A 12,387-nucleotide genomic window follows, 5' to 3' on the forward strand; every position below is an offset into this window, starting at 1 on the left:
TTTTCATTAGTGGATCACAGGATAGGAATGTTTTTTAATTTAGAAGGCAGTATAAATGTGGCTTGGCACTCATGCTCATGATGCCCCGGGCATCTCCACCTTATCCTTCAGAGCTTGGCAAAATGTTAGGGTCACAACCTTTCCCTCCAGGCCAGAGTCCCCTCGGCTCTGCTGCCTACCCGGTCACCCCCATCCTGACTGCAGCAGGACAGCCCAGCTGCTGAAGGAAGGCCTTCTCTATCTTGAAAACCCCTCTTGCAGGAGTCCATTCAATCCTGTCTTCATTCATTCATTTGACAAACACCTACTGTGTGCCAGGCCCTGTTAGGCCTGGGGGTGCAGAGAGGAATAAGACAAAGCCTCATTAAGTGTGAGTGCTTAGTTCACAAATGTTTGTCACCCCTATTTACTTACTGCATTTGTTAAGCTTTTAAAAATAAACAAACAAGGGGCTGGCCTGGTGGCGCAGCAGTTAAGTTCGCACGTTCTGCTTCGGCGGCCTGGGGTTCGCCAGTTCGGATCCTGGGTGCGGACATGGCACCGCTTGGCAAGCCATGCTGTGGTAGGCGTCCCACATATAGAGGAAGATGGGCACGGATGTTAGCTCGGGGCCAGTCTTCCTCAGCAAAAAGAGGAGGATTGGGAGCAGATGTTAGCTCAGGGCTAACCTTCCTGAAAAAAACAAAAAACAAACAACAAATGAACAAAAGATAAGGCTCCTGCCTCAAAGGGATCACAGTCTCATGGGAGACTAACAAGTATAATTATGCAAGTGTGGAGGGGGGTGGAGGGGCAGGCGAAATGATACAGGGAGATGGCTATCCTGCGGTAGGGGGAAGCCAGTTGGGGAACACTTTCTCGAGGAGGATTTGGGTTGTTTCTTTTTAATTTTAATTTCAGATAAACAGCAAGTAATTTTTGAGTATAAGTATGTCCCAGGCAATATTTGCGACATACTTGTGCTAAAAAATTATTCATTGTTTGTCTGAAGTTCAGATTTAATTGGGCTCTCTGTATTTTTATTGACCAAACTTGGCAGCCCAACTCTGAGGTAGTTTGACAGACAACAGAGGGAGGACATTCCTGGCTGAGGGAACAGAACATGCAAAGGTAAGCAATGGGGAAAGAAGGCATTCCAGCTCCCGTCTGGTGCTTAAAGCTTGGTAGGAAGTGCCAGAGAACTCCAGTTCCACCAATGATCATTTTGTGCCTATGAAGTGCCAGAAGGTTGATGAATTAAACATGGCCCCTGCCTAGGAAAGCTCATTGTCCAGAAAGGGGAAACAGACCATGGGCCATCCGCATGACATAAGGAAGGAAATGGAAAGCTGAGGGGAGCTAGGGCAGTTTCATCATCATTTCCATGTAGAAGGGAGCTGTGGCAGCAATTTGTCAGATGGAAATGTGTGTGGACCTATTTTGGAGCTGAGCTAGTACTGTAAAAGTACTTTTTAACTTAGATTGTGTATTTGCCGTAGGGATGGGACCTTAAGTCCCGTAGCTACCTCTTGTTGCTTGCACTGTTGATTGGGCCATTCAGCAAATATTGATTGGCACTGGTGTGCCAGGCACTATTCTAGGTACTGGGGGTAGAGAAGTGTACAAAGCGAAGTCCCTGCTTATATTAGTGGGGTAAAACAGTAATGGAGCATAGAGAAGAATTTGTGCTTCAAAAGAAAATTACGCATTGTCTAGACAGGGGCACACCTTTCCACTTCCTAGCTTTCATTCTCAGAGATGTCTTACAACTCTGTTAGTTGTAGATAACTGATAGCAATACAAATAATTCGTGCCTATAGACATGCAGGTTAATGCTGTCTGCAGGATGGAACACCCTCCCGCTGGTAGCAAGCTAGTTTTGAGTCCATCTGCACCATCTGTTCCGACATTCCTTTATTCTGTATAAATTTGCCCTTTTTTGGACTTCTTTCGAACGAATTATAACGCCTGCATGGTTTCCTCATTTAACGAATTAAAAAAATATTTAACACGTTGTTCATTTCATAATGTATGTGAATCATGTCTTTTTTCGCGGGGATTTTGCCCTTTAACAAAATAAGTAAATATCTGGTACGTCAATGGTGTAGCGTGTTAGAGAGAAAACAGAGTATGGAGGGAAGCGGGGCGTGTCATTTTAGAGGAAGTGGTCGGGGAAGACCCTCATGGATAAAAAGCTAAAAGAAGTTTTCGTTATCTGAAATTCCAATTTCACCGGGCACCCTGTATTTTATCTGGCTAATCTTCTTCTGAGGGATGAGAGGGCGCAGGCCTTGGGAGGTTGGCTTGACGGGCTTTGCCTGGATGTGGAAGGAAGAAAACCAGGCGAGGTCGGGACCCTCCAGCCGGGCGCTTGGCTCTCGGTGGGGCAGCGCGGAGGCGGGCCTCGTGGGCGTGGCCTCGCCGGGCCCCGCCCCGTCACGTGCCGACCCGCGCCTGCCGCGTCGGCATCCCCGGAGCGCGCCGGGCGGCGGCGGCGGCGCCTAGAGGGCAGCGGCGGCCGCGGGCTCAGCAGCGGGGTTGGGCCCATGGCGGCGGCGACGGCGGTGGCGGCGGGCGCCGGGCCCGCGGCGGGGGCCGAGTCGGCCGAGGGGCCCCGGGCGCCGGCGGCGGCGCTGGAGCTGTGGCTCAGTGAGTAGCCGGGCCGCCGCTCGGCGGGCTCCACGCCGCACGTGAGGCCTCGCCTCCCCTCCCTGGGCCTTTCTTCTGCGGCCGGCGGCGGGCAGATGGCCGCGGGGAGGCCGGCAGCGGGGGAGGGTCGCCTGAGAGGGGCCCGGGAATCCGCCGGCGCTGCGGCCCCGAGCCTGGGCGCCTGCTCCGCCCACTGCCCCCCTCCTCCCTGGTCCTAGTACAGGAACATCATTAACGATGTAATGGCTAACGTTTGTTACGCTTTTCTTTCCTGCCAAGCACGGTAAAAGCATTTCAGCCATTGTTAATCCTCCTTCCGACCCCAAGAGAGAGCTGCCGTTCACCCCGGTTAGACATAGGAACGGGTAGACCTAAGGAGATTCAGTCGTTCGAGATGCGCAGCCTCTTAGCGTCTCTTTGGGGCTGAGAAAGTTCTCTATCTGGCTGCCGTCTTTAATGTCAAGACAAGCCCTTTTTCCTTTGTGTATGTTTATTCTGGCTGGACTTACGTGTGTTTCCTGTAAGCTCCACGACAGTCCTGAGGGTAGGGGTTATTGTCCGTGTTACCGATGAGGAATTGAGATTCAGAGGATAAACCTTTATCCTCTTGTATTGGGCTCTGCTGGGTGCTGGGGATGCTGCTATGCGTAACACACGGCCCTCGGAGGCCTGAGGCGCCCATAACCACCTTGTTATTGGAGGGGTGCGTTTGTTTAATGTTTGGTGGTGGGAGTTGGTTTGTTCCCCTGGGGATTGTCTCAGCAGACATAGCATCTGAGTGGACAATGGAGGCGACAACACAGGAAAGTGCTTGTGCAAAAGCTGGGGGACAGGAGAGTGTGGAGCATTCTGGGAACAAGTAGGTCGGTACTGTGGGGGAGCAAAGCCCCAAGAATCTGGAAAAGAGGCTGCACCACTAAGCGGGGCAGGATCTTCAAGGGGCCCGTATGCTGCAGAAAGGAGTTTATATTTTATCCCGTGATGGGGGCGGGGGTGTTGGAGTTTTTAGCCAGAGAATCTGTGATCAGGTACAGCTGTTAAAAACATCACCTGCAGCCCCGGGGAGCTGAATTGGTTAGGGAGGGTGAGACTTCAGGCAGGAAGTAGATAAAAAGCTCTCTTGGTAGTGTTTAGGGGCTGAAGCAGGACAGAGGCATTGGGACGGAGAGTAGAAATAATTAGCAGGCACAGTCAGCGCCTTGATGCATTAGAAAGGACGCAAGAGAGCAAGAGGAGTGTGGGATGCATCCAGGTTAGGCTTCGGTAACTGGTTGGTTACAGATGCCTCACCTGGGAGGAGGAGCTGGTTTAGGAAGGAGGAGAGAGTCAGGTTGTGGACTTTGAGGTGCTTATGGCACAGTCCCAGAGATGCTCTCTGCGCAGTGAGTTGGCTCCAAGGAGGGTAAGTGCTTGGGAGTCTTAGTTCACTGACAGTGACCTTGTCCAGGGAGGAGGTACATTAAGAAGAGCGGAGTTTTGCAGATGGGGCATGGAGAACCTTAACATTTAAGAAGCAGATGGGGAAAGCAGTCTAAAGGCGGAAGTCAGAGCAGACAGGCAGCAGGAAAGCTGGGAGAGTAGGGGGCCACCGACTCAAAGGAGGGATGTAGTTGCTAAGTAATTTTGCTGCTGAAAGATAGAGTGGGGTGAGGGAGGAGAAGGGGGAACTTTGAATTTGGCAACTAAAAGGTTATTAATGAGATATCTTTGGGTTAAATGGTGCGGACAGAAGGCAATAGAGAACAGTAGGCTTAGTCGAGAGTTGAAAAAAAAATTGAGTGGGTTAGGTTAGAGGACAGCTAGCAGCTGACCCAAGGAGGTGGATCCTTCAGCTCTAGCTGTTTTAGGTCCATGCTGTCCCAAAGTTGCTAGATCTTCCAGTTTTTCAGGTAAGGCTAGAACCTGTATTTTTATGTGAAATCTCTTGAGTTTTTAAAACTTGGCAACTACTTTGAAATATAAAGTTTGTCTGGTGCAGGCTAGACAATCTGTAGGGAGGGTGTAGCCCCTGGCCATTAGCCTTTTTTTTTTTAAATGGTGCTTGAATGTACCATAAAGGAGCGAGAGCAGCTAGAGGGAATTCAGATGTAAAGGAGGTCTTCAACGGTGAGAGGCGCCTGTGAGCCCCTCTGTGCCAGTCTTCCCCTGGGGAACTGTCCCTCCTCAATTCTAGCTCCAGTGTTGAAGCCCTTGGAGAAGGGCATAAAGGAGGTGGTGAGAGCCAGAGCAGAAAGGGGTGACTTGGCCTAAAGGGCACCTTTTGTTTTTCTGACTTTCTGGGGGAGGAGATGAACATCATTGCACGTGCAAATAAGTTTGTCGGTATCACCACCACCACCACCACCCGGCTGACTGTTGGGGCCTGAACTGTTGTGGGGAAGAGGGGGCTTGAGGAAGGTGGGGAAGTTTGGGAATGGCTGGTAAGAGAAACAAAAGGGAGCCCACCTGGACACTTGAGAACAGGGTTTCTCAACCTTGGCACTGTTGAGATTTTGGGCCTGACTCTGTTGTGGGGGCCCGTCCTGTGCGTTATAGGATGTTTAGTGGAATCCCTGGCCTCAGCCCACGAGATACCAATAGCACACACCCTCTTCCCAGTCATGACAACCAAAAACCTCTCGAAACATCCCCTGGGGGAGGGGGCAGGATCACCCCCCGCCCCCTACAGCTGACATCCTCTGAGTTTGGACTTCCGAGTGTTGATGCAGGTCAGAAACGTGTCTTGTAGTCTTCATGGTTGTGTGATTCCCCCACCCCCTTCCCCTCTAGTAGGAGCAGAAAAGGGAACTGTGGTTTAAACCAGATCTGCTGGGAGGTGGGGGTGGGGCACAGCGCAGGTGCTACAGGGGAAGGACAGGGGGTTAGGGGTTGGGGGATTGGTATGGCCGGGACAGGAGTATTGAAGGAATGCACCATGAGTCTAGGCTGGACGGAGAGGGAAGTCACTTTAGGGTGGGGTCTGAGGACCGTTGAGCTCGGGTCACTGACGGATCTTGCCTCAGCAAGCAAGGCAGCTGTGTCTCTAAGATGGGAATAGTAAAAATAAGTCCCTCCGGGGTCTCGAGGATCAAAGAAGTTAACACATGTGAAGCATTTAGACTAGCGCCTGGCACGTATAAATGTTAGCTATTATTATCACTAGTCTTTTTAGTTGTGAGTGGCAGAAAACTAACTCATATTGGCTTACCAAGGGGAAAAAAAGGAAAAACATTGAACCCAGAATTGGGGAGGAGTAGTTCCCCAAAGGAACATGAGGAAGCTGTTACCAGAAGCTCATGCTTTAAAAATACAAATAGCAGCTTCTGTGCATTCTAGAGCTTTATTCCCCACACTTTGTTTTGGTGGTTGTTCCACATGACTGCTTGTAAAACTGCCTCATTCTTGTTAATGAAAAGCCTCATATTTCCCGTTGTCTGGGTGTGCTGTAATTTATTTAACCAGTTCCCTGTTAGTGGACATCTTAGGTGGTTTCTAGTCTTTTGTTGTTAAAAGCAGCTCTGGGTCCTCTTGGTCTTTGGCATTCCAGCTCTGGCGGTGCTGCCAGGAGGCAGTAGCTTCAAGTCAGGTGCTTAGTAAATCCCTTTCTTCTTCCACCTGGACCTGCTCCCAGGTGATGTGTCCTGTCTGCCTTCCAGCCCTACTTTTATGCTTCCCTTGGTGATGAGAGCGCCCTTAATTACAATCTGTTTATATTCTGAGCTTCTCAAGGGCTGAGCTCATTCTTTATCTTGGAGCCCAGCATAGAACATTCCTGTGGTGGGTCTGGCTTAATTGAATGACTGCTGGACTGTCGGGGTTGGTGTGTACCTTCAGTAGGATTCCCCCATGCAGTGAATACTGCTGAAGGATTGAATTCTGAATGTTCCTCAAAACTGCGAGGTGACTGCTTCCCTCAGCCTCAGGGCTCCCCTTAGTAGCACATGCTGCTCCTGTCTTGAGTCGTGACCCTGGTGGTCAGTTGGCAGCTGGTGTGAAATGATTTTGCTTCTGAAGTAGCCATTTCACTCACAGCTGGAGGTCTCAGCTGTTTCCTTAATGCCTCTCCCCCTGTAGCCGACTTGAAACACATACAAGCATTGCTTTTATTAAGCAAATATATGGCAGTGGTGTTATTTGTCCTGTCCAAGTGCCAAGGATAGCCATTCTCAGCGCCCTGATGGGGTGAGATGGTCATGAGAAGCAGAGAAGGGGTTTTTGAGTTTCTCCCCGGCCATGCCCTGTCTGACCTCTAGCTACTCCTTGGGGCAGATTGGTGTCAAGCAGAGCTGGGCGTTGCAATGGCTTGGTCGGACCCAGCTGCTTGTCCTCGGGGGTGGTTTTCTCTGCAGCTACTCAAGGCTTCTGAAATAGTTTGGCAGGCTGGGACTGTGTGTTCGGAGACTCAGTTATTTCAGAACTGGAATAGCTATCTCCTGGAGTCAGCAATATGTCCAGCCAGCTGGCCAAATTTTGTGTAGCAAAAGATGAATCATTCATTCATTCGTTTAGTAAATATCTGTACCAACAACTGTTCTAGGTGCTGGAGCATGTGAAGGTGAATGAGACAGACCCTCCTGCCTTAGGGAGCTAATAACTTTAGTGGCAAGAAAGGCAGAGAAACTAGTTCCCAAAGGAGGCCCTGTCTTTGTCAAGGAACTGAAGACTTAACCGTGAGAAACGTTTGGGCCCTGGAATGAGGCAGACGTGGGGCTGAGTTTGTGTTTCTGTCATTTTCTAGCTTTGTGGCTGGGCAGGTTTCTTCACTTGCAAAATGGTGAGATAATAGTACCAACCTCAGTTGATCTGAGGATTAAAGGGAAGGGATGCTTGGAAAACATTCAGCATGGTGTCTAGCCCACAGTAAGTTCTTTAAAAAGGCAGCCAGGGGCCGGCCCCGTGGCACAGCAGTTAAGTGTCATGTTCCACTTCTCGGCTGCCCAGGGTTTGCTGGTTCGGATCCTGGGTGCGGACATGGCACTGCTTGGCAAAAGCCATGCTGTGGTAAGTGTCCCACGTATAAAGTAGAAAAAGATGGGCATGGATGTTAGGTCAGGGCCAGCCTTCCTCAGCAAAAAAGAGGATTGGCAGCAGATGTTAGCTCAGGGCTCATCTTCCTCAAAAAAAAAAAAAAAGGCAGCCATTACTACTATTGCTATTATTTTGGGGCTATAATAAACCTTGAGCACATCTTCATGATACTTCATGTATAGATCTTGCTACTTTGCATTGGTTAAGGGTTTGGAACATGACTTAACCTCATAGAGGTTTTTCCTTCCTTTCTTTGGAAAATCTGGTGCCTGGTGGTGCTCTTTACTTGGTGGCAGGGGATGAGGGGGCGAGCTGGATTTTTTGTGGGGAACTGGGGCCCTGCCTGCTCTCTGCCTCTAGGTCCAGTCACCTGTTGAGTTCTGAATGCCTTCGAGGTATCAGCCTTTACCTTGTGAACTGAAACTTTGTGAACCTTAAATGGTGTAGAATTATTTCAGATGAGTCAGACCCCCTTCATCAGAATCCCTGAGAATCACTGCTTTAAACACACTTCTGAGTCGCTTAACAACAGAGGTACGTTCTGAGAAATGTGTCGTTAGGTGATGTCCTTGTTGTGTGAACATTCATAGAGTGCACCTACACATGCCTGTATGGGGTAGCCTGCTACACACCTAGGCTATATGGGACCTAGGCTTATGGGAGCACCATCGTAGATGTGGTCTGCCGCTGACCAAGACGTAATTATGTGGCGCGTGACTAAGTTATTTCTTGAGTTGTTATTTTGTACCTATGGGGAAGGCATTGTACTAAGCACTGTTGGGAATATATGGCTTCTGCCTTCAAGAATTTTATTCCCTTTAGGTGTCATAAGGCATGTATACATATTTTTAAAGTAAAAGGCTCTGTATTATAATATGTGTAATACCGTGTATTATAAAAATAAGATTAGCTATCTTTTATTGATTACTTAATATTTGTTGCTGTACTGAGCACTTTAGACACTATGTCTTTTAAATCTCATGACTATCCCATGAGGAAGGTACCATTTCTCTTGTTTTATAGTTGAGGACACTGAGGTTCAGAGAGCCCAAGGACATGTAACTAATAAGGGGTGGAGCTGGAGCTCTCCATGGTAAGAAGGGGCAGGTAGAGTGTGGGTGATCTGAGGAGGAGGGGATGGCTTCTGTTTTGTGGGGTTGGGAGATGATGAGATCAAAGAAGGCTTTATGAAGAATGGGCATTTGACTTGGGGCTAGAAGGGTGGATGGGATTTTGAGAGATGGAACATAGGGAAAGAGCTTTGAGGAGGAAAAAGGTGAGGGATATATGGAAATTGATCATCTGATTCCTTCGCTCTCCTTTGTCACCTTTTTTCACTTAGAATGGAGTCAGTGGGTGGGAAGATGGATCTTTTGAGTCTCACTGTTGACCTGGGAGACGCATGACTTCCACGTGACATGAATGTGATGCAGTCAGGAAAGGTTAAACTCTAGTTGACTGTGGAGTCTTAAGTAATCAGAAGAGCGGAGAATTAGTAGAGGCTGGAACAGTGGGGGAATAGGGTTTGGGGAGGAGATGGAAGTTCAGATGGTCCTTGAAGAACGAATAGGATTTTGAGAAGAGAGGAGTGAACATTCAGGCAAGAGGAATAATAGCATCAGAAATATGACCCTGAGGATTAGCCTGTTTGCAGAGCTTGAAAGAGCTTCTCTGTCAGGACCAGTAAGATATTTTATTGGAGAGGCAAGTAGGCCAGGACAGGCTGGACAGCGGGGAGAAGGGGAGGTGTTATGAAAGCACAGGGTGAAGACAACCTCAGCAGCTCCTTTGTGAGAGAATGTGGCCTGGTTCAGTCTGGAGGTGGGGGCGTGTAGAATGGGCATCCTTGTTGGATTGCTGGACAGGGATTCTAGGCGGCAGCAGTGGGAGGAGAGGAAGGAGCTGCTACCATCTAGCACCAGGAAAGATACATACAACCTCGTATTCCAGGAGTTGAGGATTGCCCCTCCCCTCAGTGGATCATGGTCTCATGCTAGGCTTCTTAGAATCCCCCTTTCGCCAGGTATCTCCTCCCCCAGGCTGTGCCCTGATGTCTTTTGATGTTCATTGTCCTCAGATTTCATCCAAGTATGACTGTTCCAGAGGGCGAGACCCTCACATGATTTTATCTGGGTTCCCTGGGAATGTGCATGGTTGCAGAGAGGAGCAGCATTTGGAGGGATTAAGGCGAGGAGGTCCTCTTGTCAGACAGGACAAGCTGCCAACACGTGGCGAAGCATCTTACGTAGGATGGTCAGAGAGGATTTTATCACGCTGAGGCTTAAACTAAGGGGTGGTACTTTTGAGGACGTGGTGGGATGACCAGGTGGAGCTGCCTAGGGCCTCATGATATGTTCTGGTCTTCCTGTCACATAGCTAAGAAATTTACAAGTAGCCTCCCAGATGCTGGCCCATGTCCATCCTCATTGCAGGGCCAAAGTAGGGAGTCCTGACAAGGGGCACGAAGAAGGTACACATAGCCCAGCCCCTGCCCTGGAAATGCAGCCCTTTTCAGGACAATAGCTTGTTAACGAACTTGCTTGTTCATTCAGTAAGCAGATATTGGTTGAGCCATATCATGTGCTAGACACTTGTGCCCGACAGTGGTGAACAGCACAGGTGTGGTCCTGTCCCTTTCAGCTGTCTGCCCATGGGTGTGATGCCCCAGCCCTTGGCTGTCGTATCTTGTTTCTTTGTGTTATGCTTTAATTTCATTTTTTATTTTCTTCACAGATAAAGCCACAGACCCAAGCATGTCAGAACAGGATTGGCCAGCTATCCAGAATTTCTGTGACCAGGTGAACACGGATCCCAATGGGTAAGGTGACATTCACACACGCTTGACCCTGGAGGCAGCTCAGACTAAGTCCACACCTTTGTCTCTCAGGACAAAGTGGCAGCTAGGCTTTCCTTCTTTTTTATTCCTCCACAATCTACTGAGGACATTATTTTTCTAGAAATAGCAAATTCATGTGCTTTTTCTTTTTGAGGAAGATTAGCCCTGAGCTAGCATCTGCCACCAGTCCTCCTCTTTTTGCTGAGGAAGGCTGGCCCTGAGCTAACATCTGTGCCCATCTTCCTCCACATTTTTTTGTATGTGGGACACCTACCACAGCATGGCTTGTCAAGCGGTGCCATGTCTGCACCCGGGATCCAAACGGGTGAATCCCGGGCCGCTGAAGCGGAACGTGTACACTTAACTGCTGTGCCACTGGGCCAGCCCCACATGTGGTTTTTTTTAAGTACAATAGTCAGTTTGTAACTGGCAATTATTAGAAAAAATTTTAAATAGTGTTATGAAACGCTAATGCTGAGGAGACCTCAGAATAGTACGGATAGAATGTAGGTTACTTAGCAGCGTCAAAGGAACCAACATGTCCTCCATAACTTAAATGTAATCTTTCATCAGAAAAAGTAGGAAGAAGGGTAAGATTTTGTTGAATTCTGTTTCCAAAGCATCTGGAGAAGAACTGAAGAATCAAGTCAGTCATCCAGATGTTTAATCTAAATGTTGCTGAATATTCAGAATTTTGAAATGAGTGACAAGTTTGATCATGCTTTCTACTCTAGTGTTTACTGAGCATTTATCATATGACAGGCAGAGTCTGTGCCGTTCACGACCTGGTTACACATAGGTCTGGGCCCTGACTGCTCAGCTTGGAGTTTTAGGGGTGGGTTGGCTCCGGGGAAGATCCTGTGCCCTGGAGGGAAAGAGGGCCTTGGGTGCTGTAGCTTTAAGAAGGGTGGGTGGGAGGTGGTCTCCTGGGCTCGTGCATGGGCTGTGTGCCAGTCACATTCCACCTCTGCTTTGGGACCCGAGCTCCTGGAACAGAGATGACTTTACCAAGCACACTCAGCCAAATTGGTGAGTGTTTTCCTCTCCACCCAGAGTCCAGGTCTGTTTGTTTTCCCTTAGCCCAACCCATGCGCCGTGGCTACTTGCCCACAAGATCCAGTCTCCACAAGAGAAAGAAGCTCTTTATGCCTTGACGGTGAGTTTGGCTTGCCCCTTAGCCTAAGCTTTCCTGTCCTGGTGCTAGAGAGCTGGGCCCCAGTCCCATTTCAGTGTGGTGGAGAGCATCCAAGAGGTTCATCTTCTCCAGCCGTGAGAAAGCAGGCTGTAGAGAGTTCTGGGCTCAGAGTGCCCCCTCCTAGATCTGTTGCTAGAGAGCAGCATTGAGCCTGCTTTTGGAGAAGGAAAAGGTTTTATTTCCTTTTGTCTGCCCTAGACCAGGGCTCTCAAGTTCAAGTGCCCACAGGGCCAGACTGGTAACATATGTGAGTAAGCCACAGGCTGACAACCAAAAACCCCGTCTAAAGAGGGCAGCTGCAGCACAGGACCAGTGGGCTGTTCCAGGCAGGAGTTTGGGCCCAGTGTTACCAGAATGTCCTGTTTTTCAAGAGAAATCAGAAATCCACGTTTTTGTATGAATTCTCTGAATTTTTCAATGTTGGTGACTAATTTGAAATGTTAAACAATAGTGTGGACCAAAGAAACCGTGTGTAGGCCCAACTTGCCACTTGAAAGTCGGCAGGTAACCTCTGGTTCAACTGTTCTTGGGCATTACGTATCAGCTTTCTACCGCTGAGGAGGAAGTGATTCTCTGACCAGTGTCACCTGCCCAAAGGGTCTCCTTCAAAGGTGGGATGTAGGTTAGTTAGCAGTAACACACCCCACTGAGCTGAGTTCTGGGCACAGACCTGGCAGCTGCAGCAAAATCAAACAGGTGGCATTTTTTCTTAATCTGAAAA

The 12,387-nt window shown here is 49.0% G+C and overlaps 1 protein-coding gene across 5 annotated transcripts in view; it reads left to right on the forward strand.

Annotated features, from left to right (window-relative positions):
• Window positions 1–1,043: 1,043 nt before the first annotated feature.
• GGA2 (golgi associated, gamma adaptin ear containing, ARF binding protein 2) overlaps window positions 1,044–12,387 on the forward strand; it is a 32,761-nt gene continuing 21,417 nt past the window's right edge. Inside the window, exons 1-3 of one of the 5 annotated variants that reach the window (XM_070568320.1) lie at window positions 1,044–1,110; window positions 10,369–10,453; window positions 11,552–11,627. In XM_070568320.1, the coding sequence (XP_070424421.1) occupies window positions 10,389–10,453; window positions 11,552–11,627 (141 nt within the window). In that variant the 5' untranslated portion in view covers window positions 1,044–1,110; window positions 10,369–10,388. Of the gene's footprint in view, window positions 1,111–2,424; window positions 2,629–2,966; window positions 4,518–8,663; window positions 8,729–10,368; window positions 10,454–11,551; window positions 11,628–12,387 lie in introns of those variants that run through there. The other 4 variants (XM_070568316.1, XM_070568318.1, XM_070568317.1 and 1 more) reach the window with 4 other exon arrangements.

This window comes from Equus przewalskii, chromosome 12 (assembly GCF_037783145.1).
Source record: "Equus przewalskii isolate Varuska chromosome 12, EquPr2, whole genome shotgun sequence".
Classification (NCBI taxonomy): Eukaryota; Metazoa; Chordata; class Mammalia; order Perissodactyla; family Equidae; genus Equus; species Equus przewalskii.